Raw genomic sequence first — 27,678 nt, 5'->3', positions numbered from 1 at the left:
CCCCTAATGTATGTTCAGTTTTTTACTTTTAGATAGTTTTTTTTGGTCAAAAGTAGTCACTACAGGCGAAAATACTTTTAATTGAAAATGTCTACGACCATAAAAACTACAAGAAAACTTTCTGGACAGGCATTTATTCAACGGCTTCTACTTTATCATCCATAACACAAATTCATAACATCTAGAGTGTTTCAGTCACTGAACTTGGGAATACACACCCGACATTTCTTCGAGGGACATGGTGATTTCTGAGATAGCACTCGACAGTGTCTGCAGTGAGGCTGTGAGCAGTGCCTGTGCACCTCCTGTGCTCTTAGTGCTTCAGTATTAGCTGGAAAATGATATAAGGGGTCAGTGGATGGTTGGCAATAAAAGATTTCCATTAAAGAATCACCCTCATTCTTGAAATCCAGCTTTTTCACCAGCCTAGAAACAAGGACGCATTTTTTTTTATTCTAATGAACAATAGGTGCACCTTAGGCGGCTGAATGATGCTGAACAGACAACCTGAGAATCTCAAGATCATTTAAATAGTCTTTTGAAAACTGCGAGGTTCTGTTACCGATGGGAAAGCTGCAGGAACAATGACCCGTGTACATTCACACTGTACCTTGATCAAAACCAGAAGTCATATCATACAGTAAATAACACAGCGTTAGCAAGAGCATCTTGAAGGAGGTTTTGCAGAAGATGGAGCTATGTAATGCAATCTAACTGCGTTTTGCGAGCAGGCAACAGGATTAGTGTTTACAACCCAGCATTACATTTTATCCTGTTATTTTTAGTGGTGAATCTAAAACTACCCAGGCAGTATGAAAATTCCCTGCAAGTAGGCTCTATCTACAAAATCACACCGTTATTTACCATCTTTGAGCTTCTGTGGATCTTTTTAAGGAAGAGGGATTACTTTCTAGTAACTACTGCTTTTCGAGATTTGTCCCTGTGCAATCCCAGTAAAAGGTTTAAAGGACGTTCCTGGAGAAGAGGTGTGAGAAGCCCTCTCTTGCTAAGATGGAGTCAGAAATTCTACTCGCTCAAACCAACTGTTTCTTTCCCCTAGCTTAAAGATTCCTAAAATACAAAGAATTTGCTGTTAACCAGAGCATACGTGGATAGGGTGAGTAACAATCCGAGGAGAAGAATTACTAACAGATAATTGTTTCCTCTTCTGAACGCTTCCTTTCATTCCCACTCACGTGGGGCCAGCAAATGCCGCCCCCTTGGAGGTAGCAAAAGTGAACTGTAGCTCCATTTTTCTATACCACATATCAGAACGGGATGCCAATGCCAACAAACGACAACAATTATCATCGGAGTCATGTTTGTATACTATTATATTTCAGGTCTAATAGTAAACCTAAGAACATGTAGGTTTTCCATTTATTCACAGCACAGATGGCAGCAGCATGAGTTTTCACCACCTAGCCCAACATTTGCAATCACAATCTTGTGGAAAATCCAGGGCAATTTAAAAATGATGAAAGTTACCAGGCTTGATAGGAATATAACGGAGTTCCTCAGGAATGATTCAAAGTAGGCTGTTTAATAAGATTTTGTGCTCTTCCAATGAAATTCCGTAGGTGGGATATTACTTTCTATGAAATTTTACAAATCAGGTACAATCAACAGTGATACAATCAATAGAAGCACTCACACCAAAACCCACCACACCCACTGGGAATCTGTTCTGACCATCACACAGGAAATAAAGGAGGAGCTTTAAAAAAAATTAAACACTGAATACTGAATCAATATCAGATTGGATCAGAACTCTCTCAACCCTGTCTGCTGGAAGAAATGCCAAGAAGAATCTCTACATCCATGTAAATCTGAAAACTCAAAAGGTAGCATACAATCATTTTCCTTTAGATCCAAAAAAAAAATATCGTTTTCTCATGCCACCACTCCAATAATTATTTTATGTTCCCAAAACCCACAGACAAGGGAATACTGGGAGAAAGGCAACACTGGATTAGAGGAACTCGCAAGAGAACTTGAAGAACTCCTAACCATCAGTGAAGGGTGACACCCACAAACCATTTCTCCTCTTCAACCATAGTGACTACAGAAACATCAGCTCCACGGGAAAGTTAATGCTTACTATATTTTTTTTTTTAATACTCAATTGAAAAGATAATTTTTGCATTAATAAATTAGTGTCCACGGATAACTCAGCCCTTTGCATTCCACACGATTGCTAAATATCTCAGATGCGAATACAGCTCTGACAATAGACTAGGATCAACAGTTCATTACAGAAAGATATGTAAACTGCTACTATGTCAAAGCTTTCAGACACTGCTCAGGTTTTTTAAATACTTATACTACGTCTTTTCTTTTAATAAATTAGACCAGATCACCATCGCGAAGCCCAATGACTAGAAAATGCCATATTGATAGAGGCTACTTTGTCCTGTAAAATATAGATTCTTTAACATCAGTGGGGATGACCAGAGTATCTGATGTGACCTACTGTATCATATAGGGAAGATAATTGCTAATACTTTTGCCTTTATGGTGATCAATAATGTGTTTTCTATTGATGTAACCTCGGGAAGCACCTGGGGTGAGTGGGGTGCCCGACACAAGTGTCTAGGTTCATTCTGGGTGCTCGAGGACTACTGAGCTATCCTCAGGACTAGAGAAGATCTCCATCCCTCTGGTTTGACAACTGGCAGCCAGGTGAGCCTTAAGGCATCGGAAATCTCTGGTTAGGCACCCCGCTAACTGTCCCAGTCTGTATCTGAAGACACAATGATACGCAGATTCTACTGGTTGCTTTGGCAGTTTGTCTCAATGCTTCACCTTTTTGTTGCTGTTGTTTATAAATTCTGTGGAATTGTTCAATAGAATGTAAAATGTGTTTTAGCATCTGTCTCGGAAACCTTGCGTGCAGGTGTAAAATTGCCTGCTAATGCCTGCTCACTATACCCCTGATTTCATATCTGAAAGGTTGCATTTATTCTTTTTGTTACATCATACTGGCCATTTATACAGCATTGTTTCTCAGAATCACTGCTTTCCAGGGTACATCCTCCATTTTCACATATTTGTTGTTACACACATTGCCTTGCGATTGCCAGAATTTTTACACATGTTATTAGATAAAACGGGTCCAGGTCAAAAATAGCAATGACTGCTTTATATACCTGACCTGCAATTATTATGATTTAGAACTCCATCAGGCTAGATGATATAACAGCTGTATCAAGTAGTAATTTAATATTTACTTCAACATCCTAGATAGATAAACATTTAATAGGATATAATAAATTTCCTAAGGCACTTTTTGTGCCGTCCTGTGGAAGTTAATAGAGAATTATATCCTTTCTTAAACAATCCAATCTTATGCTTCAAAACAGAGTTTGGAAATTTTTTCATTCTCCTAACAATAAGTTTTAAGAATAATTGTCATAGAAAACCACTTTTTTCTTCCCTAGTAAATTCCATAGGCTTGCCCTTGTGGACTATCATTAGCATGTTATGAAATGGCAGCTCTGACAATTCCCAGACTTGAGTAAAGTCCATATCTTGGTAAAAAAAAAATAAATAAATTATTCTGATCTATTTTAGGATGTTTCTTTCTTCCAGAAGTAATCAACTTCTGCAGAGGCACACTTTTTTCAAGTTTTACAAAAGGGCTCAAAGAATGACCTTTTTCATAGAAAATAGCACAGATGGAATGAAATTAAAGATCTTCTCTTTTGCAGCTGGCCACCTTTCCAGCTCTGTTGGCACCCAACAGAAAGTCTACGGGACTATTCACAAAGTAAAGCACAAAACAGCAGGTTTGGTTTGCGGCAGGTAAATGGTAACAACTCTGCAAGTACTGTAGGTCCCAACAGTTTGAGTTCCTTGCATGACTTAAGGCCTAGAGAAGCATGGATCATCTTCAGAATTTTGATTAAACTAATGAATGATCTTACAGGAATTATCACACATCAAAAGCTACTATTTTGGAATTTTTATGGAACAAAATAAGGGTTTGCATTTTCTGTTTCTATAGCTCAGAAAAATACTTTTAGTATACTTCTTTTGGGGCACGGACACCTCCCAAAATGCTCAGTGGCTTTAGCTGATTGTAGTGATTAGAAAACGGCAATAGCAGCCCAGATTTTAAAACTCTAAGGACTCAGGCTGAAATGAAGAAATTTGGCATGCAGTAACACTATGCAGCTTAGAGCATTTATTTTAAAACTGATGTCTTACCAAATACAACCATCTGTGCTCCCTCTGGGAAAGGTTCTACCATTCTGTTTCCATTGACATGATGTTTATCTAGAAGAGGGGGAAAAAAAAAAAAGTCAAAATGTAATAGAATATATGCTTTGCATAAAACCAACTGGTTTTTTTTCTTACAGTTCTGTTGAAACCTGAAGTCTGAGTTATGAAAGCCGACCTGTACAAATCACCAATATCTGGAACTCTACACGCTCTGAGTCTGTTTTTCAAAATCAGTGTCCACAAGTCCCAGAATATAAACTAGAGACGCATTTCAGCTTAGTGGTTAAGACAAGTCAGCTGAGACCAACGCAGCACGCACGGAGCAAACACAGCAGCAACTGCTGTCAAAGCTGGAGTACTCTTGAAAGCACCTTCCTCGTGCAAGCAGAAAAAGCAGGGAAATCATAATTCTCCTTTGCTGCTAGGACACTCTAGGGCTCAACCACAAGCTTTTTTATAGGATCAAGCACAAACTGTGCGCAATTTCTGCACTAGTGTGGTGGGTTGACCTTGACTGGCTGCCAGATGCCCACCCAGTCCTTCATGAAGAGGACAGGGAGAGAAAACAAGATGGAAAAGCTCGTGGCTGAGGTAACATACAGGGAGCTCCCTTACCAATTACCGTCACAGGCAGAGCAGACTCGACTTGGGGAAAATTAATTTAATTTATTGCCAATTAAAATATGTTTGGATAGTGAGAAACAAAGACAAATTAACAACACCTCCCCCCAACTTCTCTTTTCCGTGGCTTAACTCCACTCCATTCCTGACTCTGACCTTCAGGCTCGCAGGGCTGTTTCTCACACTTTTTTCCTCACTCCTCACTGCCGTGCCATGTTTTGTCCTTTCTTACACATATTTCACCAGGGGCAGAACCAGCACCGCTGACAGGCTCAGCCATGTCCTGTGGTGAGGCTGTTGCCAGTTGGACCTTCTGTGTCCAGCACGGGGCAGCCCCAGCCTCTTCCTCACAGAGGCCACCCCTGCAACCCTTCTGCTGCCAAAACCTGGGCATTTACACCTGATACTACCAGAGATATGTTTGATAAAAGGAGTATTTATCCAACATACTCTAACACCATATCCATTCATGACAGACCACACAGTTTGTCCTTTACCACAGTCACACCTTGGACTTTTTTAACACTGTTAAATTATTGCTGCTGCTGGAAACCACTATCAGATCAAACGAAACTGCTCTTCCACTAACCAATGCTTAATCAAGAAGGGGAGAAGAGCAAAAAATGCAAAATAAACCCCATCGTGCAACTGTCCTTCGTGACTCAGAGTCCGCAGCCCCAGCACCTTCCAGCTCCCACCTGGTCTCCACAATGATGTTTTTCACACAGGGCACTTCCTCTATGCTATGGACAAATTTCTTCCATTTTTCTTAGAAAACTTGAGGCGTGACACAAAATTAGCAAAACCGCATCTGCTGTTTACATGGAAACTGAAAAGTTGGTCCATTTGAGGTTTAGCCCTTTCCTCAACATTAAGGCTACCCGCTCTCAGGTGAAAGACCGTTTTTACTACAGAGCATCTGGGCTCTGGGAAATCTCCTGGTCTGTGGAAGCAGACAGATGAGCTACAGCTATCACAAGCTATGGCTTAAGACAAAGTTATATACCCTTGCACAAGTATACAGGAGGACGTAAGACAGAACACCTACACAAAGCATTTGCATAAAAGACAGATCAAGACTGAGACTTTCAGTCTTAAGGAATACAAAGCATACAGCAAAGTGCAATGTTCTGGCACTGCTGATGCTCACAGGGAATATTTCTACTCAATAAAGTAGTAGAAGCCTGGCTTTATTCCCTCCGTGACAAGATGGTTCCCAGGGGCTAGAAACTGCTCAGTTTCCAAACTAAATAATATATTCTTCACATCCCAATGTACTTTCCTCAGCATAAAGAAAATTCTGCTCCTTGTGATAATACAGGCTTATCACTATTGTATAATCAAGGTTGTATATATATCCTGGAAGGGTTGTATTTATAACCTGGAAGAGAGCTCTCCAACCTCCAAATAAAATAAACCACACAGATCCACAACAGAATACTCCCAATCCTTTTCTCTGGCATCCCCACATTTATTTCTTGAGCTACTAAGGTTCATTTTCAACTATGGTGGAAAGAAATAAAATCACCTGAACTCAAATTACAGGTTTCCGTTCACAAAATACTTTCCAGAGAGAAAGCCAAGAGATTTTCTCAGTACGTTGTAATATTTTACTTCCTGTAGCACAGAACCCGGTGAGGAATAAAACAGGTCAAATTAAGAACATGGGATTGCTTTGTGAGTTCTCTGAAAGCAGTATTTTTCATTAGCAGGGAGGCATAGCACAGTACTAATCCCAGCTGGCATCAAAGATTTATCAAGAGTCAATAAGAAGGGAAAATCAGGGTTACCTGCAATTGGAGCAAGAGGGGCCATGAAGTAAATTGTTTGCATTTAGGAAGATTGAATGCCCTGTGCCACACAAGGCAAGAGAGGGGCTTTAGGAAGGAAATTGTTGGGAGGTTCCAGAGTGGGAGTAATACGGTCGGTGCCATACAAGGTTTCAACCTCGTTAGCTCCAGCTTGTATTACTAACATGATCTACAGCCATCTGAGACGAGCGAACAGTCAGACAAATTATGAAACATCACGCAAGATCAAATAAACTAACCCTGCCGTAGTCCTGATAGCTGCCTTCATTTAAAGAGTGAAAGACATATATGATGTATGAAGTAGTTATCATTTCAAATGGTGAGGCTTTCAATATATTAAAATTAAATTTTTAGAGGTGAAATGAGCTTGAATGAAAGTAATATTTTCAGAGTTCTCAAATTGTCGCCCAATGCCTTCACGCTTTTGTTTCAAAGATCTCAGACAGATAAAATAATTCATCATTTTCTTGTCATTCATACTTTGTTTTAGAATTTTTCCAGTATTCCCTGCCCCCTGCCTAGATGAACTAAATAGTAAAAAATTAATTAATTAATTAATTAAAAGGACTTTCACAAAATATACATTCAACCTTAGGAAAAAAGCAACAACACATAAGCATAAAGAGCCTCTCAAGAAGTACATCATTCAAAAAACATTGCAGTTTGGGGGTTTTTACTGAACAGTTTTTCTTGTGAAAACATAAGCATCAATTCTCATCTACAGACTGGATTGAGTAGCTCCAGAAAATCTTAAATACTTTGGCCCTATGGAATTAGAAAAAGATTAGGACTTTTCCTGTAACCTGCTAAGAGAAAGAATTAATTCCTTTTCCAGGCTCATTGTCATTACAGGGACAAGGGCTTACGGATGAAACCTGTTGTTAGAGAGACATGGAAAGATTATCAGTGAGCCCTGAACTGGCAATGAGAAGTTAACTTGTTTCCTAGTGGTGAAAACAACACATTTCACCAATATTGACAATATTTATGGGGTTAACCCTTCAGTGGACTACAACAGCATTCAGGCACTTGGAAAAGTAGAACTAGGAGGACATGGATGTCTTCATGTCATTTTCTTGATCTTCTTGATCCTCAGGGTTTCAACAGAAAGACAATGGGTAAGGAGCACGTTATTTCTGTTGAATTGATATTCAAGCTGTTGGCGTTTGCGTGAATGTAACGGCACAACCAAACAGTGGGGCACGTCCTCTCAAAAGTGCCGAATGCGGCTCCATCCTCAACAGCAAAAACTCTCTACCATTTTTCAAACTAAGCCTGAGAGGTACCTGCAACATACTTTGCTCCCTGCTGAACAGAACTAGTATGCGCTGAAAGCAACACAGATCCTGGAGGTCTTGACATTCAACTTTAGCTTCAGGCAAAGTCTGCTTTAGACAGGTGCAGTGCCTGGCTCGCTCTCCTTGGATTCTGTGGAGTTTTATAGAAATAATCTTTCACAGATGCTCTGTAACTGTGAAACAGCATAATGCATGGCAAGATAATCAAAAGTTGCTAAACAGGCCCTCAATATTTCTTCAGCATTATTCAGTCTTTGCAGCCCATGGCTTCGTAGTTTCTAACACAGTCCTACAATTGCCCTTTACTAAAGATTCACTAACTTCAAGTAAATTTCTGTCCACACATGGATGAGGCTATAGCTGTACTGGTAAACTATTAAAATAAACAAGTCATAACTAGAAACTATTTGAGACGGTGTTAATTAGCCCAGCTGAAGTCATGTTACAACCCATCCTAGCAATTTACCCGCGTGAACAATCAAGTTCCAGTGCCTGGACCTGTTCTCTGGCACATTTTAATTTATTAGTATACACTTCACTTATTTGCACAGTTCCATGTATGTCGATGGTATCACACCTGTAATAGCTAAATTTCACAACAAAGATGTTCAAATGAGAAAGTTTTATAAAAAATATTTCCTTTCAAACCATCCTGACGTCGGTTCTAAACAGATTCACTCTTCCGCTGTATGCCCAGCGGAAATTTAAAGCTCAGTTAAACAAAACCTCCCTGCTGTTAAGTAAGATTCCTAATAAAGTAATTGCCACAAAATTCATAGCACTTATCAGACCTTTAACAGAATCGAACTCGCAGTTATTAGAGGCTGAAGTTTGTGCTTCTGTCTTTAAATATGCAAAATTAAAGCACCGATCTAATGCGGAGCAGCCAGTCACTCACAGGCAAAATCCTCTCTCACAGTGGCACAGCTGAAATTAAAAGTTACACCAAGAATGAAATCAGCAGTGCAGAAAGTCTATGCAAGGCATTTTTCATAACTGAAGATATCCAAGAGGAACTCTGGGTTAAGATAGCCACAGTCATTAATGAACATGAGTTCTCGATTTGTGGACCCAAATGAAGCTGCTTAAAAAGATTTGACTTTCAGTGAATGCTGATCCCGCATTGAGTGAAAATCAGAAATTTTCCAGTCTCAAAATATTCAATCTGAAGCAATCATTGCAAAGATTTGAGGACATTATTTTTTATTAGCAAAAGATTCATATGTTCTTCACATTTATCTTTTGATAAACCATTAGGGAATATTTAGACTACATATCCAAACTTGTTTTATCAGAGCAGCCAGAAAGTTATTATTTTAAAATGAAAACTGAGATTCTCACATAATCAAATTAATCCAGGAGTAGGGGTCATATTTATACACAAGGACTGTTAATTTTCCGTGGTAAGCACAGCCAGGAATTGAATTGAAAATAGCTGATTAACCAATTATCATGAGCCTCCTCCATCTCCTACCCGCACAAACACGATGGGTACATGGAGAGAAGAGGAGGAAAAGGGATAAGCAGTGGTGGGGTGAGGGAGGAACTTCCTAAAACAGATCAGCTACTTCTTGAACAACTCCTTTTTGCCTTAGACACCTTTTCCTACACTTTCCATCACACCACCACGGTGGAGGTTTCTTCTCCTTTGGCTACACCGAACATTCACTCAGCTGTCAAAGTGGTAGCAAGATCACTGAGGGGCTGGAAAATTCAGACAGATAACAGAGAAAACAGGTCAGAGGATACAAGAAGCCTGTAAAAGTTATAAAAATAACTCAGGGGTTGTTATTTCCAAAAGTGGCATATAAGTCATAACATATATATCTTAAGAGTTGCAAGATGGACACCAAAAAAAACATAAAAGCACTGCTCACTTTGCAGCGTTAGCTGTGCACGGCATGTCCATATAATATTTAGCGTAGTTGCCGTACTCATTTTAAACAAAAGTTTGGAGGCAATAAAGGGGGATAAAACTTAAGAGCCGGGCCTGTGTGAAAAAAAAAAAAAAAAAAAAAAGACTGCTTTCATCGAAATAAAGAAGGGTGAAGAAAAACGTTCAGCATTGAATAAGCAAGTTGTTTAAATGCCTCTTAAATTTTGGATGTGAAAGGAGTATGTCAGCCACAGTCACAACTCCACCTCTCTAAAGCGAGGTAATGAAAAGTAGGATGACAGACACCATTTGAAAACTCGTAACATGGAGGCAGACTGATGGCATTACAGCTCCTGTGTTCTTTTACTTAAAAATTCATCGAATGCCCAAGTTTCGCTTTGGCGTCGGAGTTTGTTCGCTCCAGAAAGACCACAGTAAAATGAACCCTACGATGAGAAGACATCAGATTCATTGCTGCTGTGATAGCTGAGAAAGTTTTACTGCTTTGGGAGAAGACAGAATTATCAGCGGCCTGAAAACTGATGGAACAACAAATCTAACCTGTAGCACAAGACAAGGGAAGTGCTTTGTGAGAAGTAAGACATTCAGAAAAAAAAACTCCTCGTGGCATGATTGGTAACCCACTGCGAGATACATGGGCTATCAGGCCCGATCGTCCCCTACTGCTTTTTCATATAACACTTTTTACTGCTGTGCAGCATCAATATACAGTATATAATTGAAGGCCAGTGGGTTTTTCTTCTGTCTTGTAAACAAGAAATTACCTAATTTTTATTTCCAGTGAACAATTGTGATATATAGAAAAAAAAAAAAAAAAAAAAGGTGAAAGTTTGGTAGCGTAGTGTTACCATTGAACATGTAATGAGTAAATAGTCCTAAGCTAAAGAAGACTAATGACTAAAAATCAGGAATTCACTGCCCACGGGTAAAAGTTCAACACAGGTAACTCATGAAAACTTGGTTCAAAGGAAGCAAAATTAGCCTTACTTACCAATATTTTCCACAAATATCTTCTTCTTCATTTAACCATTTAACCGTTTAATTTAACGAGGACACGCCAACTAGATACCTGTTCATTTTTTCAAATATCCTTTACATTAACTATATTGAAGTCTACAGGCAGCACTTAATTTATTAACAGTGAACTGACTGTGCCAAAATGTACACTTCCATTTGGTTACATGGCTTGTGGAATTCAAAGACAGCAACAAATATTCAAATTTCCAAGTATAAAACTGACTTGGTACCTTTAAAACAGAATTCCATTTCAGTATATTTACTTGTTATCTGATGAGAGATCCACTGCATTTCATACACCTGGCTTAGAAAACAGGGATCTGACCTTTATTGTACTTGTGCTGAAAATGAGGTATCTGAGTAAATTACCTGATTCTAAAAAATTCCAGGCTTTAAGAATTTCTATTAACTTCACTGAAAGCCACAACTGGCCGGTACTTTTGAAAAATAGGTCATTCATTTATATACCTAAATACAAACCTTGAAGCCTGACTTTTTAAACCTGAGAAGGTTTGGTTTTTTTCTCTGAACCTTATCCCTCTTTAATCTTTTAACAGTAATCTTTAAAAAAAAAAAAAAAAAATTAGTAAATCTCTGATAAATCTTTTAACAATTGATTCATCCAATTTGAAGTCAATCTGACTAAATTCTCGTTTGAAAGCCCAGCTGTCACAGATCAGAATCTTTCTTTTTTTTTTTTGTCCTATCATTCTCAATAGGCACGGCTGATAGTTTGATCAAAACAGTTATTTGGATTGCTTTGTCAGTTGTTCTAGGAGTGAGCTTAATAGATCTTTCAGACAAAAGCATAAATGCAAAACTTTTCACCATCTATCTATTTCATAACCTGGAAGATAGTTCCTTAAAAAAAGGGGTTTAGGTCTCTAATATTGTATCTGACGTGTATGTCAAGAGGAGTTGTGCCGGTACTATTACACAGTTATGTCATATATGAGGATTTTATACATTTTACAAGGGTAGGATTGTTCCAGTCATTAATATTGAACCAGATCCTTCCTTCTTCAGGTAGAGGGGAAATCTTCCACCTTATTTATATCTGCCCCCTCTTCCAGGATCTCCTGCATATCAGAAAATGCTTTTGAGATGGTTTCACAATGGTCTGGAAAGGACAGAGGGGAAGTATGGCTGTTAAAGAGAAAGACTGTAGATAGTGCTGCTGAAGGAACAGGAATTACTTACTAAATCCCCCCATTTCCAACCTAAACTGTCTAAAACCATCCATTCATCCTCGTCCCTGAAGGTGGAGCCTCTTTTCATCATTTTGGAGATTTCAAAAAGCTACTCAATGGAAAAATCCATGAAAGAGTAGCTTCACCAGGGGCACGCTCTTAGAGGACTGAAGAGAGGCACAGGAGGGAGAGGGCTGCTCTGCTTCAGGCCTCCGCGGAGCTAATAGTGGCATGAGATGTGTAATTTATGGCAGAATTTCATCCATAAATTCTTCATGGCTGGTGATGAAATAGAAGCCCTTCTTTATTTTCAGGTCTAGTTCAATGAGCAGAACTGTCAGTTCTGCAAGGTCCTGCGTAATAAGAAAATCTTATGTCATATCAGATGAAACCCAGAGTGTTATGTTTCAAATCACTTTGTCTCCCAAAGGATATTTTCAGCACAGGGACATTGCTGCCCGAACCCAGCCATTTATGTTTCCAACTCTGACAAATCGGTTTGGTTCTCAGCGTTGGCAGAGAGATGGCGTACATGATCTACTGGGTTTCTTTCACCTCTCATTTCTCTAGTTCCATCCTCTTGACAGTCAGTGGAGATCAGCTGTCAACTCATTACCAATTAAAAAGAGAGGTCAGCTACGTAACGGTAATTCACTGCCTACAACTGTTGGTAGTAATTGTGTTCATGTCCTCACGTGGTGGTTCCCAACCATTATTTAAAAAAGCGTGATATCATTCCACAGAAAATACTAATTCCAAATTTTGTTGAAAAATAAATAACTTCCCTTATTAAATTGGTCATGAACAGAAGAGTGGTAACTGAAAACAGTTTTGAAATGTATTTTGGAGATGATGTCTCACAACGTGACATACTGTTCTGCTGCATCCATTCCATCAAACAGATTACTACACAGAAACTGATTGATGCTACAAAATGTGATGCGTCCTAGCACAGTGTGTCAGTTCAGACTCCAAAACACATGGACTCCTCAAAAAACATAGGTTCTGTTTAATGAACAAAGGCGAGATTATCACGCGCTGATTTTGTTCTGCAGTTCTTACTGGGAAATGGACCAACGGGAATGACAGGAAAATAAGTTTTTGAAAATGAAAATGAATTAATTTCTTATAAGAGGGCAGTGCAGATGCAAAGGAAGAGAAATAGCGATTCTGAAATTTCCAATCTACTGGGGTTTGCAGATCAGTGGCTGAACAGCTGTGCCTGTAGCTGTGTGACTGTGCTAATAGGAAGCAGGATGTCGTGCAGCTCTGGACCACGGGGGAAGCAGGCGAAAGGGTAGATGGGCTGCAAGGTCAGAGGAGACCACGTGTGAGATGGGGAAAATGGGCTACAGGAGCATGTGTGGGGCAAGAGGAAAAGTCGGCTGCAGGGCTCCACGTAAGAGCAGAGAGAGAGCAGATGGACATACTGGGTGTGGGGTAGTGGGTACGTGGCAGCTGGGACAGAGGTTGGTGGGGTGTGGGAGTAAAATATGAGGATCAGGGATATATCTGGAGTATGGCCAGAGGAAAGTATCCTAGAAACTACAATAATGGACAATGTTTTCACGGAGACAAAGCCACGTACCGTTATGTGACCTTCACAAGCAGAAAGTACATGAGACCTAGATAAACAAGACAGCTCACATCCTGACTGTACCCACGTGTGCTGCTTCGTGTGTTGTCTGATTCTGTAGGCCAGGTGTTTAACCCTAGAGTTTTGGGGTAGACACATTAAGGTTAAATTAAATATGCTTAAATTGGGATTCATGCCACTCGGCTTTAGTCATCTACAATGGATATCTACATCTGAGTATTCAGCCTTGGATCCTTCTGTACTCTGGAAAGAACCAGACACTTCTGTGGTGATTCATCTGACATATTTTGGATGTTTTCTTCAGGATCAAATGAATCATATTTAAAAATGTCAATTTCTGAGCACTGATTCTAAGGAAACTGCTGACAAACTCAGATGAATTCCATCTATATCACCTGCAGTAATACCACTGAGATTTATGATCTATTCAGTGGCAGGATTATATGTACCTGTGGGTACATACATATTTATTAAAATATGGCCTTGACACCAACGGAGATTCTGGGTTATGAACCAGGACAAATGTTAACAGTAAAACATATGATCAAAGTAGCAAAGATAAAAATAGCAGAGGAAGATAACAATCCCTACAAGGGTTGCTAAAGGTAGTCTACCTCACAAGCAGTTCTGCTGCTGTACTGCAGTAGTAGACCTCGAATCAATAGTGTTCACCCAGCTCAGAGAGGTAAATAAAAACATATTAGGTAACCACGGTAGTCAATTCTTGCAGTCACATCATTTCACTTCCCAAAAACCTAACTCTTGGAGTTCTGACAGGACATGAAAATCTCCGTTTTCATTTTTAAAACCTATGCTTTTTAACTTGCCTGTTGGGAGATTAAAAGGTGAAGAACACTTTAGATTCAAAAGTTAAAAACTGAACAAGAAATACAAATAGAATTTCTCCTTCTAAGAAGATCGCAGCATTCAAATGATCAAGATTTTATTATCTTCCTAATACCTCTATAGTATGGCTCCACTACCTGTAAGTACATATAAAACTTTTGTTTAGGTTCTCATTATCTCCCACCTTGAGTGCTACAGTATGCTTTCCTTGAGTCTTGAGAAAGGCTCTCTAGAGCACTAAAATTCCCCGAGAATATTGCTGCGAAGAACACTGTTCTAGTCCATCAGTTTGACAGCGTCACTCCCCTCTTCAATTTGCTTCTCCAGTGCACCAAGCAGAAGTTGCTTGTCTACTTTCAAGGCTCTCCTGATCAAGACCTCATTGCCACCCATCTTTCATGCACAAGCTGAATGTCATGTTCCACCTCTAATCCCTCAGAGGCGCCAGCCATCAATCTTTACCCTTCCTAACAAGTTTCCTCATCATTTCTGTGGTACTTCCCCTTATAGTAGAGAGGAGATTTCTATCAACAAAACTGGAGCTACCTCCTTATCTCCTTCCTCAAACTTCCTCTAGTTATGGAAACGGACACGACAAACCTGATGCTAATTAATCTGCTTGCATGTAATGTGTAGTCACGTTGCCAGTATACTGACCTATAGAGATTTCAGCTGTCTGTCAGTTCTGTATCGTTGTGTGGTAACTCAGATTAACATAATAAAAATACTGCTGTATTTACTGTGCGGGACCCAATGCATTGCTGTTGAATAATTTGAATTGATAATTATCTCCTGCAAAAGGTCAGCATGCCGTCGTCTGAGAGAATATAGCAGCACACCAGCTTTTTTTTTGACTCCCTGTCATGACCAGCAATGCACTGAATGCATAGAAAAAGCCCTAAACCTGGAGCAGAGCGTGGTATTGAGTTATCCACGTAACACGAACAATCCATGCCATCTCTACCATCATTTGCCTTTCAGGCAGTGCCAGTAGCATCTGGTTGTTAGTGTAGGAATTGAATAAAGCTGATGAAATACAACTGGTCTTTATTTCAGAATTAGAGACAATGCCTTTCAAAACCCCACTTGAAATCCTTATCTAAACCAGCTTGGATAAGAACACTATCAGGCAGGCTGGAAAACCAAGGGATCCAAACAAAGGACGATGATAAACACAGCGTAACCGAGTTGGGAGGAGATGTCCAGTGGGGTGTGGCAAGGAGGATTGTTAAGCCTGGGTTTATTTAGCAGTTGTATTAATGATCTCAAAGAAGGGGTGAAAAGCACATGAATAAAACATGTACTGGATACTCAACTGGGACATCATGTGTACACCATGAAAAATGAAAACTAGCACAAAGCTCTAGGCAGAAATTCTGCAATGAAGCACAGAGAGATGCAAAGTAGCTCCAGGAATACTACTCTTTTCTTATTATGGAAGAAGAGCTTGCACCCTCATCTTTCTTGAGGAAAAAAAGGAAAAAAAAAAACTGTCTAAAAGGGCAGAGACCACAGCGTGAGGGAAGGACAGAAGATTCACAGGAGAAATAAACTCTTATAATGGCCAGACTCGGGCAACCCATATGTCCTCAGCTTCTCTTATAGAGACTGTGGCTGAGGATCTAATCTCTGTTGGTATGCTTCCCACACCACTTGCCTCAACACCACCTGCCTTGTGAATCAGCAACATAAACGCCAAATTCTAGGCTAGCCTAGAAAAGCTAGGTACAGAAAACAGCGGAGACCTAACGGTAAAATCCCCCAAATTGCTTTTAAGTAGGTTGCTTTTTTTAAATTTCCTTTTACACGTTAATACTTACACTAATAACATTCTAAACGGGACTTTTGATTTGAGGATGTTCATTTTCTGAGGGCTCAACCAGAGATCAGCTCACTCTTGTGCCAACTGATACTGGGTGTCTTAACACCGATGAGCTATTATTGATTTTTTTATGTTCATAGCTTCTCAAAAATAGACTTAAAATAATTTTTTGCTGGACATTCACATACATGTTCAAAGTGAGAAAATCCCTTTGAAAATCACAGCTGGCCATGAATTTGTAGATAAATAGTAGAGCAGTGGTTTTTCAAGTCTGTAATTACATACATAGAGACATAACTCAAACATTTTTTTTTCCTGCAGAGGGACTCATAGAGAAACAGTGCTTCTCCAGTGTAGACTTATTTGACTAATATTACAATATTTTAATATTGCACTAAAACATGCCATTCAAGCTGATGAGATCACTCTATGTGTAACAACTTTTTCCTTTTCTGAAATATAATTTGGAAGAGCTTGACCTAGGGAAGGTTCCTGTCACTCAAAGAACCTGGACTAATGGGGAGAAATATGTAGTACTGAACAATCCATTTGCTTTTAGGCATCCACATACAGAAGAGATGAATCTTATCCTACAGGTGACAATCTTCCCCAATTAATATGAAGGATATAACGGTTAGCTCAGATAAAGATATCTATATTGGGTCAAATTAACTCCAACTAGACTGTTTTCATTCACTTGGAGAAGCAAGACCAAAGAAAAGCCACTCTCAGACTTTTCTCTAACTACTCATTGACACTTTAGACCTTTAGAGGGCTTGATTCTTCCTTGCACAAATGTCCTGGTTTATACCAGCTTTGTATTTGTTCTCCATGAAAACGGAAAAAAATCATTTTGAACATACAGGTCAGTGAAAAATCAAGCATATTGTGATTTTCGTATCTAAAAAACTCTAACCCACGTATGATATTAAAACTTTACAACATCCCAGAAAGGTATAATTACACATCTTACACAAATAACACAATGACAGGTTAAAGAACTTCACAATATCTCTGGTAAAACATGTCTTGATTCCTAGTCCCTTGTACCAAAGAGTTTGTCCAACTTCAGCTACTTGGAAAAGGGTGTTTATTGGGCTAATAAAACCCGTTGGAGGGAATTCAAGAGTCACTCTCTATTAATGAGTTAACATCACTCAGTCACCTACAATTTAATTTTTCTAAGGCCCTGAGATTTTAATTTGAGTAATACTTCTATTAATTACAATGTCTAATAACAATGTCTAATTCAGACATCTGTTAAAAGTATGTAATGTTAATTTATTGGAAAATCTCCAGCAGCGCTCAATTAAAATGTTCCCCAGTTAAGTTAATACATATGATTTGTAATGAATAGCAAAATTAGACACTGTTAATAAAAATAATGGCAAATTAAAAACAATAAAACCTTGAGTTTAAGACTGACAACATTAAAGATGCAGAATTTTTCGTTAGGCGGTAAATCAGGAATTTTTGAAAACAGAATATTCTCACACTGCTTTGGGAGCATATTTTGCAGAGTGTTTCTCTAAATAAGCACCTAGGGTAAGTATTTGTTTCGCAAAACACTGCGGGAAAGAGTATTAATCCTTACTTCTTAGATTTTTCTGGCTTTAATTTCAGTTTTCCCTCACAAAATATTTCTCCCGTTCCTTAAAGATGTAGGTTTACTCAGAGGCCTATATTTGGCAGGGTGGGTTTGGCTATTTTTAAATAATTATGCCGCTTTGCAGCATATCTGCAGTCCCGTGAATCAAACTGATAGGTGAAACAAACAGCGCTTTTTTTTTCCTCCTCTGAACATTGTCATCATATTATCATTTTCTGTGCCTGACTGCATGTCTCCACCACACCGTTAATCTGTTTTTAAAAACGGATCTACACGAAACCATGGAAATGAGGTACAGCACAGTTTTAGCGAAGCATTACAATACACCGCAGTCCCTTAAAGCACAACTGACATTTCTTTTTTCCTTGTGAAGATGTCAGTAGCTTTGAGCAAGAAGCAGCATGCAGCCTGTGATAGAGTATCTCTCTCGTACACATTCCCCCTTGATGGCAGATTATCTGCCTGGAGGTTGCATTAGGCTTCAGTCAGCTGTCAGTCAGCAGATGAGCAGGAACGGTCCAGTGCTTCTTCCCCCCCCTCGCCCAGCTGACAGTGATAAATGACCAGACCTAATGCTCAGCTAAGCTTGACGGGTCCAGGCCTCCCCTCGCAATCTGTTTCAGACGAACATCAGCCTTTTTCTGGTAATATCCCCTGTCGGCACAGCAAAGGCAGGATCGGAGAGTGCCAAGGTTAGGCCAACTGGCTTTTCTTTTTTTTTTTTTTTTTAAAAAAAAAAAAAAGAGGGGGAATTGTGATTTTACCACTCGAAGAAACTCATAATCTGATGGCAAAAATAAAGACAAGAACAGTGTTATAAACCATCACAACGAGCACGGGCGTCAATTAACTATCTCCTTAAAACAACAGATACATCTCAAAGCCTCAGAAATGCACCTCAGCCTTAGATATAGTTTATCCAAAGTGTTTGCCCTCTTTGTGAAACAACGTCATGATACTGCTTCTTTTGTTCTATCTGAAGTGGATGAGGAAGATTATAAAAAGAGACAATTTTTAAGGTGAAACGGGAAGTTGCCACCCCAATTATAAAAATTTGCTACAACTTCATCTGGAACATCTACCGCAGTCTAAGGCTGATACTCTATTTCTGAGTGACTAGAAAAAACATCATAAAATACTCCATACTTAACAAAGTTGGGGTTTTTTTCACTTTTATCTTAAGTCAAATAAATTACTTCAGGATTCTAGGCTCAAACTGTTTTTCTTTACAGAAGCTACTGACCACTACAAAACCATATGCACAATTAAAGGATCCACTGTGAATAGATGCTTCACAGTAAACTTCCAGTTCGCATTTTGTACCTTCTGAAGTGCTTAAGTGATTTATGATGAGATGCAAGTGGTTTTGAAATGAATGAAGATGTATCCGGCGGTTCAGAAAACCTAAACATAAGCCACACAGTGCCCGTAGGGCATGAGAGCGTTAGGCACTGAATGGTCTGGATCCTTGTTGCAGCCTTGCCTGGTGTCTGTGTGGCAGTAGATGCGTAGTGGTGTCCATGATGTGCCTAACTAACTTAATATTAGTTTCACTGCATCTTTTCGCATCTCTTCTTTGAAGCCTGACCTCTTAGAGACCAAAAGTTTCGTTTTTAAAATGCCTTCAACCATTGCCAGAGAAGTGTCATCACGAAGATACACTCAGGCTAAGAAGCGGACTTAAACCCTCAAGAAGCATTAAATAAGAGCATCTAATATGAAGTCCTATGTTAAATACTTGCACAAAGAAACTTGTTTGTCTAGTGACTGACGTTGGAGAAATCTGAGCAGGACTGTAGTCAAAGAAGAGAAAGCGGATCAGCTGTAAGGGAAGGAAGCAAAATGGATTTGATTCTGCCTTGCTGACCATGCTTTATTCACTTCTAAAATCAACTCTGAGAGGATCAGAAGAATGATCCTACATGTAGGCTGTCCAGCATTGACTTCTGAGGGAGAGAAAGCCAGGAGGAAGACAGGAGAGTGGAACAAAAAGACTATCTGAGTGGTGAGATCACCCTCAGCACACTAGATACTTTATTCACAGTAGGTAAGACTTTCATTGTATGTGCACAGTTAGCAGTGATCTGCATAATTTTTAACTGGAAAAAACTATGCACTCTGGTAGCGATTTGTAAAGTCTCAAGAATGTCTACGTTTATGGTACTGAATCACTTGACAGAGATGATGAGGCTTCCTTTCAGGTAATGGAAAGAGCAAGGTGCCTCCTTTTGGGGTCCTCCATCATCCTTCCTGGTCCAAGGCATCTCCTTTAAAAGTGCTGTGTTGCCTAATTTGGGAACCTAAAGTCAACAGACTAACTATGGCCTTTAAGTGTGCTCAGAAAACATGCTAATTACCAGATTATACACAGAACTTTACTAAAATACCATTTGTAGAGTGAAGGCAGGAGCTTTAAAGAGTGAAAATGTGTTTAGCAGCCTTCACCTGGCCTTTGTGAGCATTGTACATAACGTTAAACAACTACCAAATCTAGAACAATCGGTACTGAAAGCTTAGAGGAAATCCAGAGACAGAATAGCAGGGAAAATGTTGCAGGTGCTCTAGCAGAATTGTGAAAGAAGGAGGCAGAGTGGACAAGGAAGGATGTAGACTGACAAAGCTGCACGGGAAAAAGGAGTTCTTGATTAGAAAGGATATTACCCTCATGAAATACATCAGTAGAGTCATAGAAAGGCTTTAGCAATGATTGTTCATATAAATCTAATTATCAGTAATCCACGTTAATACTAAAATTAAAGAGAATTGTAGAATATATCAAAATACTAACCGAGGAGGGTGTTATTGCTAACTCTAACAGCAGCACAGCTATGGATCTGTTTCTAAATTCCACTGAAAACACTAACATTTCTTTCCTGGCATTGCTGTGACAAGCTTTAGACCTGGGAAAATTTATGCTTACAGGGCAATTGGGAGTGTAATCAGCATGGCTGACTGTTTGGTGTAGCATCCGCCAAGGACAAGGGCGCTCCATGTCTCACAGCACCAGGAGGAACAGGCTGCTCCTGGAAATACTCAAAGAACAGGATGAACCGGAGAGGGGAAGGTACCGGCTGTGTTTGGGGGGGACGTAGGCTGGGAAGGGGGAGCACAAGCAGCCTGCTCCTCGTCGTTGCTCAGCCGACCTGAGACGGCCACGCTCAATTCAACCTCACGTTTGAGATATGCCAAGAAAGGATTTCTCCCTTCGAAAAGAAAGAAACTGGATCTGGCAGTTATTTTGGGAGGTTGTAAGAGATATATTGCCCAAGGTTAAACACCTTGAATGCTTCCATATGATCAACAGGGATACAGGGCATTGCAGAGAGCAATTCAGACAACCTAAAATTATTTTTTTCAGCTTTGAACTGCCTTCTGAATGAGGTTCTCTCCCACTCTCTGTCTCTCCATTGACTGTGGAAGAAGAAACATGGGAGATTTTAGCTCCTTTATGCTAAAGTTAGCTTCTTTATGCTGAAGTTAGCTTCTTTACACTAGTTTCTATGAATAGCCCTACAAATCGCAACAAATTTCTGCTGAAAGCTAGAATTTATTTTGAAAATCATCAAAGTGAATATTTTTAACCCATTATGGCAAGAGATCTAAACAAATCAAGCGTGTGGTGATACAGGCTGGTAATTCTAACATGATTCATCTCATCTTAAAGCAGTCATCTAAAATATTTAAATCATACCTTGAGGACATTTATCTCCCCCGTGACTGTTACGGAGCCAGCGGTGGTGACTGAGTAGCTCAGATAGCAACACCTATACTGGGAGCACCTGGATTTTGGCCAAATGAATCTAACATTTTTTACTATTTGCAAAGAAGTGATATGTCATCTCCACTGTAGAACCTACTTTCAATATAATCTTCCAGGGAATCCTGGATTTCTAAAGACTGTCACTCTTGTGAGGAAGAAAACAAACACATTAAGCCCAGTGGAAGGGCAGGATGGGATATTATGGAAGCATGAGTTGCACCCTGATATTTATTCTGTTGGCAGACACAATTCTATAATTAACAGTGAAATCCACTTTCCTTACATAACAGGAATTTAACCTTTCTTCCAACCAAGAAAAATAAAGGCTATGTTATCCAAATACGCAACACATTCCTTTGAATACAAAATCAATTTTCTAAAAAAATTCCTCCTTTATTAACTAATAAAAGCTCTAATTAATAAACTGCACCTTTTTAGAAATTTAGCATTCTTCCCAGTCTTCTTTTGCCCTTAATAACAGAGTTTGATTCTTCAGACCTACGATACACTGAAATTAACTGACATATTGAGCTTACACTGTAATTGAATAAATTAATAAATTGTTTTAACTGTTACATATAAACCCCTCGAGTTCTCACCCACAGCTCAGGGTAGGCTCGTGCTCCATGGTTATGGTATGACATAGAACTCATTGAACCACACTCATCCCTTTCCAACTCATTTATATGTAATGATTTCACAAGTTGTAATGAATGAGGGATGTGGGAATATTGCCCACACTGCATTCCTTCCTTCCTGGATGAGTTTACTTAGCTCTCATTGCTTCTGAAATGTCCCATGTCTGTGTATCTTCTACTTCAGTGACTGCTCACCGTATTCCTTCCTCAGTTAAACCGTGAAATAAAATGAACTGCTGGGAAATCCTGCTTTATAATTTTGCCAGTCACTTCTCATACGATTTTACAAGTAATACATGCTAATGTTTGCGATTTCATGGTAGACAAAGCAGATTTTTGGTAGATAAAACACATGTGGATTTTTCTAAAACATTTTTTTCCCTTCCTAAAGTGACAAAACGTAATCATGGTTTTAGTACTTTAATGTGTCTTGATTTACCAGAAGTAAATATAACATCAAGTACCCTGAGATTATAATGCCTAGTTTGCAGAAAACTACAACAGTCCTACAGTATTTTTATCTTTATATTGCTGAAATAGTGTTGTAAATGTGACTCCAATTTTGCACTTTTTTTTTTCTTGCCGCGTGTATTATGACCAGCTGCAGCTTATGGTACTACATAATCAAGGACAGTTTTTCAAAATTATTCAATAGCTCCCATTGAACTGATGGCAGATTTTCATAAGAGCTCAGCACTTAATATTGTAAGATCTTTCAAAAATCTGACTCCTGTGTATTATTTCAACTAGTATTCAAGAAAAATAATTACATTTGAAAAGAGCTGGTGTACATTTGATCACATAACCTGAAGAACCTACAAGCCTGTGCCAGTTATTTAGTCTGTTTGGGCTTTTCTGCTGAGTGCCAACCCAAATACCAGCTGACTCCCCCGCTCAATGCGTTTTTGCGAATGTACTTGGACAGTAAAAGATTATTAACTCTTCAAGCTTTTCTTGTAATAATAAGCTAATAGCGGCAGAGGCACAGGGGCGGGACCACAAAGCTCTACGCAGTTCCACGGTCTTCAGCACGGTTTCATGGCGGTTCTCTAGCACTTGCCCAGGCATTTCCCAGTGAGGTTCAGGAGTCAGAGCAGGACAAGGTTCATTCCTGGCAGGCAGTCTGGATGTTTTGCAAGATAAAGAGAATTTAATAGCATGAAGGTGGCCAAACCATCTCAGTGGCCTCAAAGCCAATGGATGGGCCTTGGCTCTGCTTAGTTTACTAGCGTAGATGTTGCCTGAAGGCGTAAAAGATTGTGGAGGTTTTTCAGATGTCACGTGCTGGAGGAACCTGAGCAACCCTGGTTAAGACTCCCACAGTAAGTAGATTTGACGAGGTTCAAGCAGCTTTCTAAGAAGCTATAACCTGTCACAAATGGACCCATACGCAAAATTTTACATCAAGCAATTCACAGAAAGAGCTGAGCCTGGCAGCTATGGTTCCTAATTTTGTGCTGTTTTTTTCTTTAAAGCTACGCTTGGAAAGAGAAGTAATCTTTGTACAAATAGAGACGGAATAGGGTTGCGATGCTGCCCAAATTCAGGTGGCAAATTTTGCCTGCTACTCCCTGTCAAAGATTCATTGGTAATGCCCTCAGATGAAAGGCTCTACATGACATTATCAGAGCTCCAAAACATCAAGTTGTTCAGCGAAAAAAACCCCTATGATCAAGTTTCTCTGACATTCTCACATTAAAACTTTGAATACTTCCAATAACAGTAATTAATTATGTTTTTCTCAACACTTTATAATACCTCTCAAAGTAAGATAATGTTTACTGCTCCAGATCCATAAGACACTCTGGACCCAATTTAACAAGCACTGAGGGAATAATGAAAACATAATTGCAGTCTTTATTAAGGTTACTGCTGAACTTTATTTGGTATTTGGAAATTGGAAATCTAAGTTATGTGTAGAATTACAAAAATATAGAGAGAGATGATGATTTACTAGATAGGCTAATGTAAGTTAATAAAACAATTACGAGGTCAGTAGTGACCTCTGCGGGATTAGGATCTCTGAAGTGTTTCATCCAGAAATAGGATGGTCAAGTGGACAGGTTAAAGAAAGCACAGGTATCTTTAATTTTGATAACACTTAATATGTATATACCGTTCTATTTTTTCAAATTTCACTACCTTCCCCAAAATGAAACAAAAACTTTATCTTAATACTTCCAATATAGAGTTGGATTAATACTTACTGGCAATAATGAAAAAGCATTTTCTAATGAAAACCATTACAAAATTTTCAAACTAATTTGCTTTGACCGTGTTCGCTTCACTTCTGTATTTGCTTTCTACAAACATTCAGTTGATTGAATTTTCCTGTTATAACTGTTCAAGGAAAAACAATTTCAAAAATCACATAAGTGGGCATCCAAGAAGCAGAATTTAAACTGCACCCTTCCGATTTGCCTCGCTTACTTTGAAAGCCTCCATAGCATCTCAGACTTCATAGTTTTTAATGAATTCATTCTCACAGCTCTGAGAAGGGCAGAAATAGGAGGTACCTGAGATACCGTTGGCAACAGAAGAAGGCAGCAGCAGACAAGAAAATGGAGTATGTGTGTCCCAGGGTCTAAACTACCTGTCCTAGCAATATCATCAACAGTATGACATCGCAGGCAACAGTAAAGAAACCTGAAACAGGAAATAATCATAGCTAAGCACTATAATTTCTATTTCAAATGATTGTAAACAACATGTAAACTAATGTAAAGAGGGTCAACGACTAATATCTACCAAGGACAAAAGTATTTAGTAATGCAAATACAAACAAGACAACCTTGCAAATTCAAATTAACTACCCTGCATATATTCATATATCTACATTCATGTATGACTGTATAATTAACTTCAGTAATTAATCTCAGTTGCAAATTCCTGACAGAAATATGATTAACTCTGTAATTTTGAAAATAAGGCACTGATTTACAGCATATTGTTTAGATCTTATTGTATAGGCTATATCTACACATACTTCTCTACCCACAGGCAGCTCAGATTTCTTGGCTTGGAAAGAAGTTATGGCAGTAGTTAATGTAAACTGAAATGCTGTACTTTATAAGCTCCCCAAAGCCCCAAAAATTAAAGAAGGCAATATTTATAAATATAATAAGCAATAACCACCCACCGAAGTAGGCAATGAACTGCCTTCAAATATCAAACGTGGCCTGATCTGACAACTCAAGAGGGAGAGAAGAAATCAAGTTAGCTACTCAGTTTCTGGTTAGGATTATTGAAAGTGTTATAAAAACAAAGAAAGAAAAGCCAAGACAACAAAATAATGTTGCAATTCCAGACAGTTCTTCAAATACAAACTATAAGAGACTGTAACGCTCTATGCTTAGTCAGATAAAATATACTTGCTTTTAACCTCTTACAGTCAGAAAGCACTCAGTGTAGGCTGGAGGTAAAAACATTTTTGAAATTAATACATGATATTTGAACAAGGCCTGTGATACAGCTCATTCAAAATTTCCACACAGATGTTGTACAATAAATATCTGATGTTGCCTTGCAGATTCCAGCAACGCAGGATCTGAATCTTGGTATTAATTCCTATCTACCACTGCATGACTAGTCTTGAAGGATTAGTCTGTTTGAAAGATGAGAAAGGAATAAGATAAAGAATCCCAGAATGAGCTGAGATTCCCTGGGATTTATTTGATATTTAAAAATATTCATGGTCATAACAGTGGAAAGGACCCTCTGGATCCCAGCAACATTATGCAAGTCCAACCATGAATTTATCAGGTTGTCTCAGCACCAAGGTGAATTTTAAATAAGAGTAAACCTTAAAGAATCAGGCAACAGAACAGAAATCAGAGTCTGCTCTTGGTTAACTTGAAGGGAAAGTTTCTCTTACAAATAGAAAACATATTCAAGGGTCTTTCAGACTTGATCTAAAGAAAAAACATCTCAAACACTGTTTACTGAAAGCATGGGATTCTAAGAAGCATTTATTGTTAACAGAATAGCTCAAGAGCATCATCAAAATGGGAACTTACGGAAAATGACAGGCTCTTTGTTTCAGAAAGAATTAGGCTGAGCTTGTTGTGACACTGGTGCTCAAAACATTATTTCATATTTCAGGTAAAGATCACAGAAACAGAGTCTCCAAACCACACTCGATGGTAAACCACACAGCCACAATAAACTAATCACTGGGGCTTCTCATTTGGCTGGATATTTCCAAGATGTCTCATTTGTTAAAAATAACATCACGGAAGAATCTAAAGAGATAATGGAGTTTCTAATTTATTTAGTATCACTTACAATTTTCCTTTGGAAGGTTTTAAAACTTTTTTTTTTTTTCTTTTACTAGAGAAAAATCTAGCACATGGAAATGCATATACTTCATATTTCTAGTGATCGTGTAAGATATGTCTCATTTATTCTTGGTTCTCATGCTCTCTTTGCTCTGATGTCTTACTTATGACTGTATTTATACAACTGGTTCGCTAGAGAAACAAATATCGCAGCAAACCTGGTAAAATTTCAGCGCAAACATTAGGCTGTGAACACCTGTAGATGATGGATATTATTGCAATTATTCTCATCCTTCTAATCTTCATTCCTATTTTGTACTACACACAGTTGTAGCTACTCTTCAAGCAGTTTACAATCTTTCTGAGCAAAGGGTCGTGTCTCCTTAGATGTTCTACGTTATCCTGTATAGTGGAGCACCACTTTCCTGATTGGGCACGTCAGTTAATATAGATTATTATTGTTATTTTATTTAACAGTGCAGCTGCAGATCTTTTAATAAAGGACTTTTCATGATGCTGAATTAGAAAATTGCTTCAGCGGATAATGAAAGGAAGCCAAGTCTACACCTGCAACAATACACTAAAGTTTAAAGACTTAAAGGAAGAAAAAAACCAGCACATCACATTCATCTGAACAGAAAAAGAGCATAAAAAAGAAAAATAGCAGCGACCACTTTATACAGGTTACGTTTCCTTATAACTCCCCATCCAAGCACTAAGCCACCCTAATAATAGCAGATAAAAAGATTTTAACAAGATCTCAACCCAGAACACCTGCAATTCTGAATCCAAATCGGGGCTGAGCCCTGATCGTCCCAGTGTGGACCAAGGAGCAACGGAATTGTTCCTGAGGACGCTTTTCAGACAGATTAAGGGTACTACTTGTCTGGCAGACATAAGCAGGTTGTGTACATTTCTTGCTAGGGAATTGAACATTTTCTTTCATATTTTGTCATATAAAAAAGGTGGCTTCAAAATCATTCTCATTTTATTGTTTTGTTAGGAAAGACGACAGTCAGTGCACTTTTACTGTGTTTACCTCTTGGAATGTCTTCTTTTGACAACATGATT

General features: G+C 38.8%; 1 protein-coding gene across 1 annotated transcript in view; it reads right to left on the bottom strand.

The window, feature by feature from the left end:
- Positions 1–27,678, bottom strand: part of MSRA (methionine sulfoxide reductase A) — a 290,882-nt gene that overhangs the window by 173,349 nt on the left and 89,855 nt on the right. The window contains exon 2 of the mRNA XM_074895458.1: positions 4,210–4,278. Within this exon, the coding sequence (XP_074751559.1) occupies positions 4,210–4,278 (69 nt within the window). The remainder of the gene's footprint in view (positions 1–4,209; positions 4,279–27,678) is intronic.

Source organism: Athene noctua, chromosome 1 (assembly GCF_965140245.1).
Source record: "Athene noctua chromosome 1, bAthNoc1.hap1.1, whole genome shotgun sequence".
Taxonomy (NCBI): domain Eukaryota; kingdom Metazoa; phylum Chordata; class Aves; order Strigiformes; family Strigidae; genus Athene; species Athene noctua.
This window is presented reverse-complemented; position numbering and strand designations above follow the sequence as displayed.